Source organism: Leptonychotes weddellii, chromosome 16 (assembly GCF_054177405.1).
Source record: "Leptonychotes weddellii isolate Sample4059 chromosome 16, ASM5417740v2, whole genome shotgun sequence".
In the NCBI taxonomy this organism is placed as follows: Eukaryota; Metazoa; Chordata; class Mammalia; order Carnivora; family Phocidae; genus Leptonychotes; species Leptonychotes weddellii.
Genome location: NC_138384.1, coordinates 4,521,287 through 4,537,507, shown reverse-complemented (window position 1 = coordinate 4,537,507; position 16,221 = coordinate 4,521,287). Strand labels below are relative to the sequence as shown.

Below are 16,221 nucleotides of genomic sequence, written 5' to 3'. Positions count from 1 at the left end.
GAACAGTCACACCATCTTCCCTATTTTATTAATACATCAACCACCTGAGTTGATTAAAAATTACTTTTTCTTTCCATTTTACATATGAGAAATTATTTCTGATAACTTGTTCTAGCAAAAACATGCAAACATTTTCTAATTTAGAAAGAAGTTACCTTCAACACTGCCAGTTCCTCCAAATGAACATCATTTCAGGTAGAAGTACCTGCCGTGACTCTCCGCCAACTCCTGCAAAGGGGAACAGGATAGCAAAATAAATCTGGTTAAATTTCGTGGTAGGTATCAGAGAAGACTTTGATTCTCAAGGACCATTTTTAGAAATTTTGATAACATCCCAGATTTCCAAAATGTGATTCTAAACAGTCTAATAAATGGCATAACCATTTACCATCAAATTCTTGAATTAGGTCACATTGCATGTCATCCAAAATAAATACATTGGGTCTCGGTCTTAATAGGTGGCAAGTACAACATGATTAACAAGGCTGTGTTCGATGCTGGGTTTGGTGCAGCTGGACCCATACATAAGCTCTCCGGGTTGGTTCTGAAGAAAAGAGTCTACAGTTCTCCTGGGGTGTATGAACAAGGTAAAAAAAAAATATGCATTAATAAAAAACCTATTGACATATTCAAGAAAAAAAATGCATTAATAATGCTAATAATAATAATAATGGTTTACATGTATTGATTGCTTACTCTGCATCACACTGTACAAAATCCTGTATACCTGTTAACTCATTGACCCCTTACAACAACCCTATGAGGCAAGGACTCTTATCTTCTCCAACTTACAGATAAAGAAAGCTGACAGTCAGGAAAATCAAATAGCTTGCCCAAGGTAAGTGACCTCCAGAACTCAACATGGTTTGGCTGCAGGGCTCTGTTATTTCTATTACGTCGCGGTGCCACTCACAATCATGCAGCCAAACCAGACAAACTCTAGTCTGACGCCTCCATTGGCGGGACTATCTATCCAAACCGAGTAAACAGACCTTCTACTATTTCTTAGTTCTAAGAGCTGTCAAGAACCGTTAACACCATTCTCAATTCATAGTAAACTTCAGAAATGTCTCCTGCACAAGATCATCTTCTCCAGGATTTCCCAGGATCTCCTCCCTTCCCGCCCATGGCTTGTGCACAGGTGCATGAGGGACTCCTACTAGATTAATTAGATATCTCAGGTGTGCGAAAGTACATTCTTGTCCTCCCAAGTACCCAGTCGCGGCCTAACCAACCAAGGGGAGGGAAAGCTTAAGGAGAAGTAGCATGGGGCGTTCAGGATCTTGCCCTGGGCTCAGCTACAGACAAACTAAAGGATCTCCAAGCACTTGTGAGTTTTTCAACGTTGCACCTTAACCTGTTCGTGTGAAGTGTTCATAAGCACGAATCGACAGGTAAATCACACCAAGAGAAAGGTGAGCACTGAGGAAGAATGAACTACCTTCTGTGTCTAACCACTAAGAAATAATAATAAAATCATCACCATCTCCATCATCATCAGCGATCTGGCTACACTTTTCACAAAGATGATGCATCCCAACTTCTTTCCTTATCTGGCTGTTGAAATTTAGAACTTCTCATAGTCTGGTGGTAAGACGCTTTCATAACTGTTCGTCTAAAGCAACTAACGGTTTTTTGCTGTGTCAAATGTGTTAACCTTTATCATATTTCCCATCGCTGATGGATTAGCCCACTACTGAAAAAATTCTGTAATTTTGACCTTCTTTGTATAAAAGCATATGCAAAATAGGTAGATACAGAAGAAAATGGTGAGATTGAACATGCGAACAAGGACTTCAGATAAGAACCTTAACTGTCTAAATTAAGCCGAAATAATTTAGATATTCATCAAATTCAGTAAGGAGAAAAGCCTCTTCCTATCACTCATGCAACATCGCTATCATAACATTAATTGTTGGAGGGTTGCTGAGCTTGAGAAGCCTTTGAACCATTTTGTTTCGCTTCCAAGTGTCAGCTGGCTGGTAGGGATATGGTGAGAAGCAACAGGTGTAGTAAGACCACAAAAATTTCACCATGAAGCTGTGAAGCCTTTGAGAAAGTAGCACATGGAAGCACTGTTAGTATATGCCGAAAATTTCCATTTTCTGCTACTTTTTCAAAAGCTTTTCCTTTAGAAAGCAAGAAAGTCATTCGTTATCTGCAGTATACATGGATTCAGATTATTAAAGAGTTGAAAGTGAAGGCTACATGAAAAAGAGTCTGTGTGGTCATGCGCACATCAACACTGTTCTGGTGGTAAATATTATTTATCCCCCCAAGACAGAAATTTTCAGAAAGTTTAAATCTTTTTTCATAAACACTTAAAAGGGATAAAAGTTTATCATCTTAAAATATTTCATTCTATTGTGGATGCAGTTCCTTTGGGCCCTAGTTGCCGAATTGTTTACAGTTCCTGAGCTGTAAATTAACATTTGATTTACCATGTAGTTGCAAAGAAACTTGTAACTTGTTTGTGAAATATTTAAATAAAGGTTATCTGGGATTTTTAATGTGTGTACTTGGTCTTAGACTGTCTTTAGTACCATTTCAACACAGCGACAGAGCAAAGGGACATTTTTTTAAATGGGGCTCTGGTTGGCCTATAATGTTGAAAGACCAAGACTAAAACCAAGTGCTAGCCTGACTGATAATTAACTCTTCCCTCTGCTTCCTTCATAACAGAGCCCTCTGATGTGAAAGAAACAGATAGATGATTAGATAGATAGATAGATAGATAGATAGATAGATAGATAGATAGATAGATGGTAGATAGATAATTAGATGACAGATAGATATAGATAGATAGATAGAGGGGCGCCTGGGTGGCTCAGTCGTTAAGCGTCTGCCTTCGGCTCAGGTCATGATCCCGGGGTCCTGGAATGGAGTCCCACATCGGGCTCCCTGCTCATTGGGGAGTTTGCTTCTCCCTCTGCCTCTCCCCCTGCTTGTGTTCCCTCTCTCACTGTGTCTTTCTCTGTCAAATAAATAAATGAAAACTTTAAAAAAAAGAAGATAGATAGATAGATAATAGATTGATAGAAATAGAAGCTTGATAGGATAGGAATAGAAAGCAAGATAACTTTAGGGAGGTCCTTAAAAGAGAGGAAAGGTGCTAATAGTTAATAAGTGCCTCGCACGAACCAGATATCTTACGTACGCATGCATGTATATACATATTATATTATACATAACATGTAATTTATATGAAATATAATTATGCATTGCATATATCATGTATATAATGCATGGAATATTGGAGTAGGCCGTATCTCCACTGCACCGATGTGACAACGAGGCTCACAAGTGAAAACGGTCTCACACTAGGTCTCGCCTAGAAGGGGTGCATGTGACTCCCAACACCGGTATTTTTCCACTCTACCCTAAGACAGCACCACGCCACCTGTGGCCCAGAATAAACCCCCGAGGTGGTACCCTCTCGTATACAACACATGAACTTGACAGTGACAAGACAATCTGACCCAACAGCATAAGGGAAGCAGAAGAAAACCAAACGTGCAAGTCAGAGTCTCTCTGAAACATTTCCTTCCTCCCCGGGCATCTGTCTCCAGGGAATTGCCAGTTTGCGTAAATAAATAGGAAACTGATTCCTTGGCAGCCAATCACGGAGACGCTAATTTGGAGAATTGCCACAAATGAGCATGAGAAAGTAACCCGACACTTCAAACCAAAAGCAAAACAACTCAAGATGGGTCCGGACACTGCTGATCACGCCATTCTTCTCCATAAAACAATTTTCTGTTCTTATGTAAACACAGCCTCAAAGAGACCTTCCCCTGCTCCTCCACACAAGACAAAGAACCCAGGGCACACTCCAGAGATAACAGCAAAACTGGCTTTTCACATGGGAACCCAAGCGAGGAGGACTGATGCCAGGAGGTAGGCATTTCTAAAGGAAATTTGCCAGAACTCGACGCCTCTCTCCGAAATGGAGCCCTACCTTTGCTCCTCGGCAAGGCCTGCACCCCTTCAAGGTGGATCCCGAAGGCCCTGCCCAGCCCCCTCCTTGTGCCCACGGAAGGGGGACTGGTGCCTTGAATGCTTCTTGTATACAAAAGAGATATCCGCCACCTGCAGAAATTCCCAACTACCCTTCCCGAGATTTCTCCGCGAGAAAAGTGACTTGTTACAGCAGCTCGGCAACCTTTCCTCATGCTTCCCCTTCGCCAAGTACGTAACGGTGTGCGATTTCAAAGCAAGCACCCCCTCTTTACCCTCTGCTTCCCTGTCTTCTCTTAGGCCAGAATTTTCTAAACTTTAATCCTATAAGATCTTCACGATTTAATGATGTCCCTCTCCCACCTCTGCAAATTCCGCCACCCCAGTGCATCTACCTTACAATTACAACTACAGTTTTCAACTATATAATTTTAAGTTTATCATCTTTGCTTAAATGGGTATATTTTAAAAGAAAACCATATATTACCACCATGAATGAAAAGCCACTATCACTTGGGATACACTAAAGTAACAATCAAAATAAATACAAAGCAAAATGGCAGAATAGGAGGGTCCAGTCCTTACACGTCCCTCCCCCCCTCACTTCCCCACTACAGAAATACCAATTTTAACAACCACCCATAGATGAAAACATGTTTTGGGGAGCCCAGAAACACCCCTGAAATGTTCCAGTACCTCGGTGGAGCGAAAAAGCCAGAGGAGAGATGCACTGAAGAGGTAAGAAGAGTGTTACCTCACCCCTCCTCCGAGGCAGCACAGCTCAGGGGCAAGAGAGATCTCCCGGTCCAAAGCTTCCCCAGCTTCACAGGACATCGCCCACTTGTGTCTTTTCCTGCCAAGAACATCGGGGGGATCGGCACTGCTGAATAGTCTGGGGACACCTAGGAACAGAGAAAAGGGGGCGGTGGAGGGGAGAGCTTATAGCACCAATGGATCTTAACAACTGGCCACAGATCCTACGCCCTGGCATACAGTCTCCATCAACAGTCCTGCTCACAGAGGAACAGCACTCGAAAAATGAAAACGAGAACTAATGTGTTCTCCAGCAATCCCGCTGCTGGGTATTTACCCAAAGAAATTGAAATCAGGATCTTGGAGAGATCACTGGGCTCCCCGTTAACTGTAGCACTATTCACAAACAGCCACGGCGTGGGAACAACCTAGATGTCTGTCGAGGAATGAATGGATAAAAATAACGTGGTATATGTATATGTACAACGGACTATGATTCAGCCTTTTAAAAGAAGGAAATCCTGCCATTTCTGACTACAGGGATGGACCCAGAGGGCATTATGCTAAATGAAACAAGCCAGACACAGAGAGACAAATAATATATGATCTCACTTACATGTGGAATCTAAAATTCACAATTCATAGGTGCAGAAAGTAGAATGGTGGTTGCCAGGGACTGGGGGTGAGGGAAATGGGGAGATGTTGGTCAAAGGGAACAAGTGAGGACACTTTGGGAGGTGATGGGTATGTTTATGAGCTTGATGGTGATGGTTTCATGGGCGTATTCTTATCCCCAAACTTGCTGAGTTGAATACATTAAATATGTACAGCTCTTCACATGGCACTCATACCTCAATAAAGTGGTTTTAAGAAATAATGAAATAAAATAAATACAATGAAAACCAAAAAGGTGATTAACTTTTAGGTAGACAGTATGTCTGCCTAAGGTCTAGGCAGGAGGCTGCCCTGTGTTAAAAGGAGAGAGAAACAAGGATGAGCAACGACTTAGACTCAGTAAGACCCAACAGAGACGCTGCGCCTGTCACAAAGAGGAAAGAAGAACCACCTGTTATGTGTCTCTCTTGTGACCAGACATCCAGAATCACTTCGATGCCTTTTGATAGAAACAAAACAAGCAAAACTGCATGAAGAGAAGGTTGCAGATCCAGTACCTGAAGGTGACAGGTCCTTCTCTTTCTAGAACCTTCTCTCTCTAGAACCTTCTCTCTCTAGACCCCTTTCTGCATTCTACTGAGTGGTAGCACAGAACCACACAGGGCCACCTTATTGGAGTGGTTTTGTTTTCTATTTGCTTTTTGTGTTGTTGGGTTTTTTGTTTGTTTGTTTGTTTGTTCTACGACTTTTATATGCCCAGAGGAAGGAGTCCATGGGAAGGGGCGGTTAAGAGAAGGAAGCACGTTCCTGGAGTGGGTTGAGAGGTCCAGGGCCCAGGGCCCAAGCCCGCACAGGAGGCAGGATACCCGGTGTAGAGGCAACAAGGACCGGAGTCACGCAGGTGCGGGTACTTACGGAGACACGGAGGGTAGGACGTAGGTGACAATAGTCTCTATTGTCCCTGCAAAACAGAAGATAAAGTCATCCTCTGAGACGGCAGGGATGAAACACTGGGTTTGGAGAGACCGGGAAGGTTTGGACGGTCTACGAAAGGCTGCGGGCTGGCTCGTGGCCGGCGCCGTGGCAGGAGGCTGCTCGTCCACAGTGGCACCCCGCCACCGGGGAGAACAGCAGAGCGGGTGAACAGAGCTGAGACCAGCGTCGGCTCACAACGGTGCTGATGCAGGTGCAGCCGGGGAAAAGACGAGTTGCAGGTTCTCCAAGCGCCTGCGGTGACCCCTGCTTCCCGCTTACAGGGCACACCCAGCATCTCACTGCCAGGCAGCCACCCGTGCGCAGGGGCGCGTCCCTGAGCGCAGGGCTGGCGAGGGAGGGGCGCGGAGACAGCCCAGCTGAACCAAAGAGCCAGTGTGAACGTATCACATTAGCTTACATAAAACCGCACCGTCCTGAAAGGGGGAAAGGGAATGACTTCAGTTACACAATTAATCTCGAAAGATCTTTTTCTAAAAAAATGCTAAGGTTTAAAACAAGCGTTGTTCAAAACCGAAATTTTAAAGGTTAATTGCTAGTGTCTTACACCTAATTCAATAGTTTTGCTAATGCAACAATATTCAGTTAAGTTCAGTGTGTGAACCCTACAAAGTAAGTATATCAGCCATGACTATAAATCCGTGAAATTTTTGTGTAAAGCAGCTGTTTAAAAGACCTTGGTCTCCATACAGAAAAAGTATGCTGTCTTTCTACTTAAGTGCAAAAAAAAAAAAAAAACCTCCACTAAACAGTGTCAAGAACTTTTTTTTAAAGATTTTATTTATTTATTAGAGAGAGAGCATGAGTGGAGGGGGGGAGCAGAGCATGAGGAGAAGCAGGCTCCCCACTGGGCAGGGAGCCCACCCTAGGGCTCGATCCCAGGACCCCGGGATCATGACCTGAGCCGAAGGCAGACGCTTAATGGACTAAGCCACCCAGGCGCCCCAGGAACTTTTCAGTCAGGATAAAAAGGACTCCAGAATCCTGCCAGAAATACACACACCCTAAACAAAAACAAAACAAAACTGTCAGTCCTAGTGCTAATTTGTGTTCTGTGTTGCTCACAGCCATAAACCAGATTTGGCTACAAATCCAGGGTGTGGAGATCCAGACTTCTATGCAGAGTATGGGGCTCCCAGTGACGGGGGCAAGAAGCAAGAAAGCCTGAAATCCTACCCAGCCTTGGCTACTCATGAGCTAAATCATCCTGGAGCTTTATGTAAACACTATAAAATACCAAGTATGATACAGATTTCAAGGGCTATTACTTTACCAACTGCTTTGGGTTAAATTGGGTCCCCCACCCACCCAAAAAAGACATGTTGAAATCCTAACTCATAGTACCTCAGAATGTAACTTATTTGGAAACAGGGTCTCTGCAGATACAAAAAGTTAAGGGGAGGTCATACTGGAGTAGGGTGGGTCCCAAATCCAATATGACTGGTGACCTTATAGGGAGAGAGAGACACACACAGGGAGAAGGCCACATGTAGACGGAGGCAGAGAGGGGCGGGATGCATCTACAAGCTAGGGAACACCAAGATTTGCTAGCAGCCCCCAGAAGCTAGGAGAGAGGCACGGAACAGATCGCCCTCATGGCCCTCAGAAGGAGCCAACCCTGCTGGCCCCTTGATTTCAGACTCCTGATCTCCAAAACTGTGGGAATATAACTGTCTTGTTTGAAGCCACCCAGTTCGTGGTAATTTGTCACAGCTGCCCCAGGAAATGGATGCCAATGTCAATATATACAGAGGAAAATTCTCAAGCAATGCCACAATCGAAAATAAATTCATACTTAAAAACCGAGCCAACAGAATTCTAGTCAATGTCCATAGATCCTTCTAAAGCTACTGGTTCTCAACTGAGGGTGGCCCCCACCCCATTCCCACAGACCCCTGGAGACACTGGGCAGTATCTAGAGGTATTTGTGGTTGTCACATTGAGGTGGGGGGGATGTTACTGGCATCTAGTGGGTAGAAGTCAGAGAAGTCACCCAGCATCCTACCATGTGCGGGGCACCCTGCACCCCCCACAACAGCTCGAGGTCCCAACTCAGCAGCAGCCCCCTCCTTAAACACCCAAATCCAGCCTGTGAACCCTGCAGCTGACCTCCCCTTGCCCAAACCAGAAACCTTCCCCACTCAACACCATGGAACATCACGCTGAATGAAAGAAGCCCAGCACTAGGGAGGGCTTACTGTCTCATTCCACTTACACGAAGTGGAAACACAGCAACACAAACGATTGTGACCGGTCACCCTCGTGGGTGGGTTGGAGGGGTGATAGGAAAGGGGCTGAAGGGCTTCCTGGAAGCCGGTCGTGTTTCTTGAGGTGGGGCTGGTTAACACGTGCGGACTTTATGAAAAGACACTCAGGATTTCTACACCATCCAGAACGTACGTTCTACTTTAAACACCACCTGCCTCACTGAGTCAGCACCTCTTCAACTGTCTGGGGAGAAGGAGAAACACCGCGGTCAGGGTTGTGACCAGGCCTGCAGCTGGGCAGCGGGGCGTGTGCTGGGTGCGCCTCTCATCACGGGGCCTCAGTTTCCCCTCCGGTGACCGGACCCCCTTCTCCCTACTCGGGGTTTGCGGGGCTCTGTAGGAGGACAGGCGGTGGCACAGGCCTGGGTTTGGCACCTCGCAGGCGCCCATAAGTGTGTCCTGGCGGCCTGGACAAAACCAGCGCGACCTTTAACGACAGCCTGAAAAAGGACCAAGACCACCGCCCCCTCCAACGGCTCCCACTGCGGGGCTGACTCCCCTTTTCTTCGCCCGGGTTCGGTGAGGGGCGGGGGGCGGGGCGGGGCCTACTGGGGGCGGGGTCAGGCGGGGCGGAGGGGCGGGGCGGGGCCTCGCTCGGAACGGAAACGCGAGAGCGCAGGCCCTTCCGGCGCGTGCCACGAACTACAACTCCCACAACGCGCCGCGGTCCCGCGGTTGGCCTCAGTCGTCGCGAGAGGAGGCCGCTGGGGGCGGTGCTTGTGCGCCGACAAACGGAAGTGTAGGTGACGGTTGAGACTTCGCCGCCAAGCTGGGAACCGGGGAGATGGCCGAGACTGACCCCAAGACCGTGCAGGATCTCACCTCGGTGGTAAGGGACGCCTGCCGGGCCCTAGGTCGCGGGACCCCCGGGCCGAGGGGCCCTGTCAGCGGCCGGGAAGGGCCGAGTCTCTGGAGGCCGGGTTTCCAGCGGCTTCACCGGCCGAGGCCCCCAGGCCCAGCCTGCACCCCACCAGCCCCACCAGCCCCACTCGCCTGACCTGAGCCGCCGCCCCCACCCCGCGCAACGCCCCCCCCCAGCGCTCCCCGCACTCCACACACCCCGAGGCCTCCGCGAAAGACCTAGCGAACTGTGAATCGCGGCGGCCGCGACGGAAAGGGGTCTCGCCACCCAGTCGGGGTCATGGGGGCGGGCGGGAGAACCGAAACCCGGGGGCGGGTGGCGGGGGGGGGGGACAGTCCCTGCTGAAGGCTGCAGAGCCGCCCAGAGCAGAGGCCTCGGAGGAACGGGACCGGGACCCCCGTCCCGACCCCAAGCAGGTGTCCCAGGGTGAGCGCGAGGTGGTCTTCCTGTTTCTCAGGTGCAGACACTCCTGCAACAGATGCAAGATAAATTTCAGACCATGTCCGACCAGATCATTGGAAGAAATATCCTTTGTATGTGTGGTCAGCCTCTGTGGGCCCTTGGCTCCTATGGTCCGGGGAGCGGTGTTGATAAATGTGTGGTTTGCAGGCCAGCTGCAGGCAGTCATTTACCACATTTTTTATTTTGTTATTACTGTTTTTTTAACTGAGCTTGGATGGAGTCTTCCTGAGCGGTGCAGTGCCAAGAACTGGGGATACCGCTGAACTGGACCCCTGGCCTCCAGACACTTCCGGTTTACCAACAGTAATGTCTAGTACGAGTGTGGACTGTGAGCTAAGCATTTGAGGGGGATCTCTGCTCTGGGCCTCACCACAGCCTGATGAAGAAGTTGTAGTGTTACCTTCGTTTAGCGGATGCACACACAGCAGCTTAGAAAAGTGGGCGAACTTGCCCAGGTCCCCAGACTAGGAAAGGGCAGGGCTGGCGTGTGATCCTTGCCCCAGACTCCTGGTAACCACCAGAATTTCACCCTACTCATAGGAAAACCAGTTTCACGGAGACAGTTGTGTTTGAGGCCATAGTGTCCAGGGCCCCAGAGGGAAAGGATGAGAGGTGGGAGGTGCTGGTGTGTGTGGCCTTTAACTTCACCACTTGATGACATGAGCAGTCGCATTGACGACCTGGAGAAAAACATTGCAGACCTCATGACACAGGCTGGGGTGGAAGAGCTGGAGGGTGAAAACAAGATCCCTGCCACACCAAAGAGTTGAAGGTGAGGGAGGTGACAGTCTCAGGAGGTGTGTGTCACTGTAACTTTGATGTGGTCAGGCTTTCTCTCTCGATCAGTTCCCAGCCATGATCCTAGCAAGCATCTCTCATTTTCCTGGTTTTTATTAATTAGACCTGTATCCTTAGTATTGGCTAATATTAGGTAATCACTGAGTTTATATCATTGCAGACAAATACCAAAAAATGTATTTTGTTGGCCTGCAAATTCTTAACTGCTGGCAGATTTTTTTTTTTTTTTTTGGTAACCCAAACCCCACATTGCCACCTTCAACTTCATAAATGCCTTGAATTCTAAGGGTTCTCTTGGGAACACCCCCTCCACTAGATAAATGCCAGGACAACACCTGGTTATGACTTGAATGAACCGGGTTAGGCCACAGTAAGCCTTCACCCTAGCATTGATTTAAATTTCCACTATGGTTGGCTCATTCGGTTAAGCGTCTTCCTTTTGCTCAGGTCATGATCTCAGCTCAGGTCGTGATCTCAGCCCTGCATGGGTCTCCCTGCTTCGTGGGGAGCCTGCTTCTCCCTCTCCCTCTGCCCTGTCTCTCTCTCTAATAAATAAAATCTTTCTAAAAGTTAATTAATTTCCACTACACAGTTCCAGATATCTGAGGAATGATGGATGATCAACAATAGCCGCGTAGCAAGACAGCAAGATGCAGTTGGCTGCCTTAGTCTCCCCATAGTGGGTTTCTTCCTTATAATAAGGCTTTTCAGGGGGCGCCTGGGTGGCTCAGTCGTTAAGGCATCTGCCTTTGGCTCAGATCGTGGTCCCAGGGTCCTGGGATCGAGCCCCGCATCGGGCTCCCTGCTCTGCGGGAAGCCTGTTTCTCCCTCTCCGACTCCCCCTGCTTGTGTTCCCTCTCTCCCTGTGTTTCTCTCTGTCAAATAAATAAGTAAAATCTTAATAAGAAATAAAAAAATAAGGCTTTTCAGGAGTATGGTGGTTACCTCGCTGCAACCCAAAAATCATTTTGAAACTCCCCTTTCTCTGATCCCATTTTTAGTATTTTTTATATTTTTTTAAGATTATATGTACCTATTTGACAAAGAACACAAGCAGGGGAGGGGCAGAGGCAGAGAGAGAAGCAGGCTCCCCACCGAGCAGGGAGCCCAATGCGGGACTGATCCCATGACCCCAGCCGAAGGCAGACAGTTAACCGACTGAGCCACCCAGGCGCCCCTAGCATTTTAATTCCCTATGAAAATAAAGTTTACTGAGAATTTTCAGGTAACTAGAGTACCAAGCAGAATATACAGGAAAAAGCACCAGATTCGTTTTTTAAATGTTTTGGGCGTGTCCTGGCTGGACCACATTAGAAGTAGCTGTGACATACAGGTAGCTTTGAAGTCCAAGAAGAGAGAGACTTGGGAGCTAAAAGACTTTGAAATTTGCTGTTATTTTAACCAGGAGATCAGGTTGATTTCACTGTGTGAGTCAATCACACACTTGTTATGTGTGGGCTGTCCTCGTTATTCCTATAGAGCGATGATTTGGAAAATGTCCTGCTTCTCTGGGTCTCATGCCACATGGCGGTCAAAAGTCTCATCCAGTGAATGAGCACGTCCTATGGAGGACCGCAGGATGAAGACTTTCCGAGTGACAGGGCTGATCCAGAGGAAGAAGAGCTGGGAACGGATTCAGAAGTTTTTAAATAAAGATTTCCAGTTAAATCGGTTGCGGTATCTTTGCTGGGGCATCGCGCAGAGAGAGGACGTCTAGTTGACTAGAGGCTTCGAAAGGACTTGTACTGTTTGCCAGTGCTGTGTGTCCGTGTGCTCTGTCCCTGTAGGAGCATAACGTGTCGATGGTTTTTCTTTTCCAGCAGGTGGCTAATTCCCCCCCTGAAGTCCGGAACACCACTTTCACAAGCTGAGAGAAGACCGAATGGCTTTCTGAAGCGACTGCTGTGTGTAGACAGGTTTTCGACCCTAAAGTGTGCGTTCTTCTTACCACGTACTATATAGTCTGTAGAGTGATTCTCCCCCCAGTCTCTTGAACATGGAAACTCCACATCTTGGACCTTGGTCAGTCGTGCTGTTAAATATTAAACACTAAAACTTCGGCGGTTCCTGCATAAAATTGTCACCTTTTCTAGTGTATTTTTGTGAAGTTGTTGTTTTCTATCATTCCTTTTGTAGTAGTTGCTGTTTGATGAACGTTGCTGTGTAATTTTTTATTAGGCATCCGGTAGACCCTTCCGTTATAAGTAGATCTTGTGAAGGAAGAATGTGGCAAGTTGAGGGTTCTTTAATTCTCAGCACGGGGTGTTGAGCCAACACCAAATAGCATGTTTGGTGGTACATTTCACATGGGTAAACAACATTTAAAAATTGTTGATTCGGAAATCTCTGGCGCTACCCGGTTGTCAAAACTCAACATTGACCCGCAGCATCCTGTGTTAAGTCTCTGAGGCCAGAGGCCGAAGCACTGACGAGTAAGCCCTGCCACTCCGCGTGCGAGAATTGTTCGGTTCACAAAGGGACTCAGCCGCCTAAGGTACCGAGGTGCTCATTAGTTAGCGTTTTGCATGAGATTTGGATACGTGAGTAGGCCCCTGTGCTGTTCATCTACGATCGTCACCATAGAAAATCTGGCAGGATTTTACAGCCCAGTTCGCCGACTTGTCTGGGAGCTACTGCTTTGGGAAAAGTAACAGAACAGGAAGACAGACCCATGTGAAGTCCGTGCCGGTTGCTTGGCTAGAAAATGATAAATGATTTGTAATCGGCTCAAGTTTTTAAGACTGATTTCTTTCAACTATTTCTTACCTAAATTCTTACAGAGTCACGGTTTTATTGATTATAGAAGATAGGGATAATAATACCCTTGCCACTCAAAAAAGCCATGCCCGGAGTGCTAAGCCCGGAGGCCGGGACTGACTGCGGGAGACCCATGTGATTGCCCCAGTGAAGGGACTTTGTCCACAGAAAATGGGAAAAGTTGAGGAAGGGGACAGTGCTTCTTAGAAGGAAGCCCTGAATGAGCGAACACAGTGTGAGTGTTTTGAAGTTTCCTCTATCACCAGTCGCGTTTGTATTGCAAATAGGTAATATGATGAAGAAGTCATGTGTCCTAGTTATAGGTGACGTAAGTAACACAAAGAAAGTTTCTTCTGAGATATGAGGATTAAACACTGTTAACCACCCTGCTGCAGAAACTTCTCTGGCAGGCCAGTAGGTTGCTGCCCGGCGCCGCCCAGCAGAGGAACCCTGCATGCAGGAGGCTCTCGAGCCAGCGAGGACCTGGCACGTGGCAGGAACACAGCCACTTGCTGTCCGGATGTAGGTAGGAGTTGTCGTTAAGTAAGGGAAAGATTTCAGAGGCAAGCTCCCCTGACCAGAAATATCTGCCATGAATAAAGGTGCCTGAAATCCTGCTATCGACGCGTCCTTTGTGTCCACGATGATTTGGTTTTCCACGTTTTCGGATTTAAATGGACACACCATTTTAGATGATGGGCTAAAACCTCTGGAAGGATTAGGTCCACAGAGCCGGAGGCCGCGCGTGGGAAGGGGGGTGTGGGCGGGGCTGTGCTGTGGGAGAGGGGGGCCAGGGAGCGCCAGAGCCGGGGGCAGACTGCCCTCTGAGGAGAGCTGGGCTTACCCACATCCCTGAGGCAGGCCTTTTCCAAGTACGTTGCCCAGGACACTTGTCCTTGGAGAAACACTAGCAAAGAAGGGTTTATGGTCACTTGGATTTAGCAAACTTGCCTCCTACTAGATTCACTTCATGAAAATTCACAGTGCAAATTAGCATATTAAAGGCTCCGAGGTCCCAGAGCAGAGTAATGTGATTTAACTTTCTCACCTGCCAGTTTCCAAGTTATTTGACCAAGGATCTTTTTTTACACTTAGCACCTAATTAACATTTCATTGAACTAGCGTGCTGTAAAATACACAGGGGGAGATAGCAGTTAAAGTAATCCAATAAATAGCTTTGGATTCAGTTTATAACTGCCTGCCTTGCCAAGTACTCGACCTGTTGGCCAAGCCTCCGGGCAAAGCCTTATTTAGCCTGATATAAAATAGCTTTGGGACCCTGGTGAAGCCGTCACATTTGTACGAAATGATGGCTTTTCCTCACCGTGGAAGCGAGAACCTCAGATGCCTGCTCAGCCCCGTCACCCCACGCACCCCTGGGAGCAGGTGCTTGCTGCCACAGCCCCCTGGCTTGTCTCCGCCTTGGGGCCACGCCTGGGGCCATGGGCCCCTCCTTGCGCTGCTTCCTCTGTGGCTGACACCCCCTCCTGCAGGCTTGGAGGCGCGTGTTTGCAAGGAGCAGCATGGACCCTTTCCAGTTCCGGGAGCAGTCTCTGCAGGGCAGTGTGTTACCTCTCTTACACTCCAACTGGTTTGTGTCCACTTAAAGGTCATGAAGATCCTACTGAGGACTGATGAATATAACAAGCATGGAGGGGGCTTGCACTAAGCAAAACGCTTCGGTTCAATTGAATGCCCTCACCTCCCAAACCAGGAGGCCCCTCATCAGCTTCCTCCCTGGGCCTAGCGCTTTCCTTCAAGCCACAGGATTTTAAAACACTTTAATCTCATCGATTTTTATTTTCTGTTTCATTTCTAGTGAAGTGCCATCATGTATGACCTTATCAGAACATACGTCTCGTATTTTGGGTAATTAAAGGTTAATTTGTCTTCGTGAGTTGTTGGGATCCTAACTGCACTTGCAACATTGCTGCTAAGGGAACAGAGTCCTCCAAACAATCCATGCAAAATGAACTTTTTTTTAACATCCTGTTTGTACATTGAAGGTTCCCTCTAAGAATAATTGTTCCTCTTTTTTTTTTTTTAATTCGGTAGCTTATATTAATCAGTTTAAGTGGAGGAATTGGCACCATCTGTTGTCAGATCTAACCCTGAAAATTAACTGGCAACAATTGACAGTCTAGCTAGCACTTTCTGAAAGTGTTTGTTATAAACCACTGCGCTGGGCTGGGCATTTTGTTTACATTATTTGTCTTAATCCTCAAGACAACTCTGAGTTAGGTTTTTAATCTCATCAGTCTCTGTTTAAACAGAAGAACACATGGGTGAGTGGCCGTGAGGTCACACGGCTGACGGCGGTGACACTGGACCCCCCTACAGCTGGCCCCAGTGGCCGAGCCCACACTCACAGCTGGGCTTCGTCTGCCTCCAAATACGTATGTCCATGAACGCTCTGGGAATCACCGACCCCCTACCTCCGTGGATCTTGAAACTCAGTTTTCAAAAGGCTGATTTTGTGTTTTCAATTAAACATCACCCAACTTAAATACTAAACATGCTTGACATGAATTTTTATTCAGGATTAAAACTATGCAGGGCTCGGAGAAAACCTGTACTCCTGGACTAGCAACTTTTTTTGTTTTCTCCTGGACAAGTCGAGAACAACTCAAGTCCAGGTGAATGTTTCAAATACTTGCCTTGACAGAACAGAGAAAGACATGTATCATATGATCTCACTGATATGAGGAATTCTTAATCGCAGGAAACAAACTGAGGGTTGGTGGAGTGGGGGGTGGG

General features: G+C 47.3%; 2 protein-coding genes and 1 long non-coding RNA gene across 8 annotated transcripts in view; 2 read left to right on the top strand and 1 right to left on the bottom strand.

Moving 5' to 3' along the window:
* CDH13 (cadherin 13) overlaps positions 1-14,084 on the top strand; it is a 1,287,326-nt gene extending 1,273,242 nt beyond the window's left edge. For both annotated transcript variants that reach the window (XM_081807354.1, XM_081807356.1), the window contains one exon: positions 12,528-14,084. In XM_081807354.1, coding sequence (XP_081663480.1) covers positions 12,528-12,538 — 11 coding nt within the window. In that variant the 3' untranslated portion in view covers positions 12,539-14,084. The remainder of the gene's footprint in view (positions 1-12,527) is intronic.
* On the bottom strand, positions 361-5,135 carry LOC145717639 (uncharacterized). Its single transcript, XR_014140982.1, has 3 exons — positions 5,048-5,135; positions 4,654-4,859; positions 361-569 (listed from the first exon to the last, which is right to left on the bottom strand). It is a non-coding gene; the product is annotated as an uncharacterized LOC145717639 (long non-coding RNA).
* On the top strand, positions 9,276-14,084 carry HSBP1 (heat shock factor binding protein 1). 5 transcript variants are annotated; one of them, XM_006743845.3, is made up of 4 exons: positions 9,276-9,414; positions 9,905-9,971; positions 10,561-10,681; positions 12,531-14,084. In XM_006743845.3, exons 1-3 carry the CDS (start codon positions 9,370-9,372, stop codon positions 10,677-10,679), a joined length of 231 nt encoding a protein of 76 aa, XP_006743908.1. In that variant the 5' UTR covers positions 9,276-9,369; the 3' UTR covers positions 10,680-10,681; positions 12,531-14,084. The 5 variants fall into 5 exon arrangements, with proteins under 5 accessions (XP_006743908.1, XP_030895569.1, XP_030895570.1 ...); XM_031039709.2 differs by having other exon boundaries at positions 12,528-14,084; XM_031039710.2 differs by having other exon boundaries at positions 10,561-10,706.
* Positions 14,085-16,221: the final 2,137 nt, after the last annotated feature.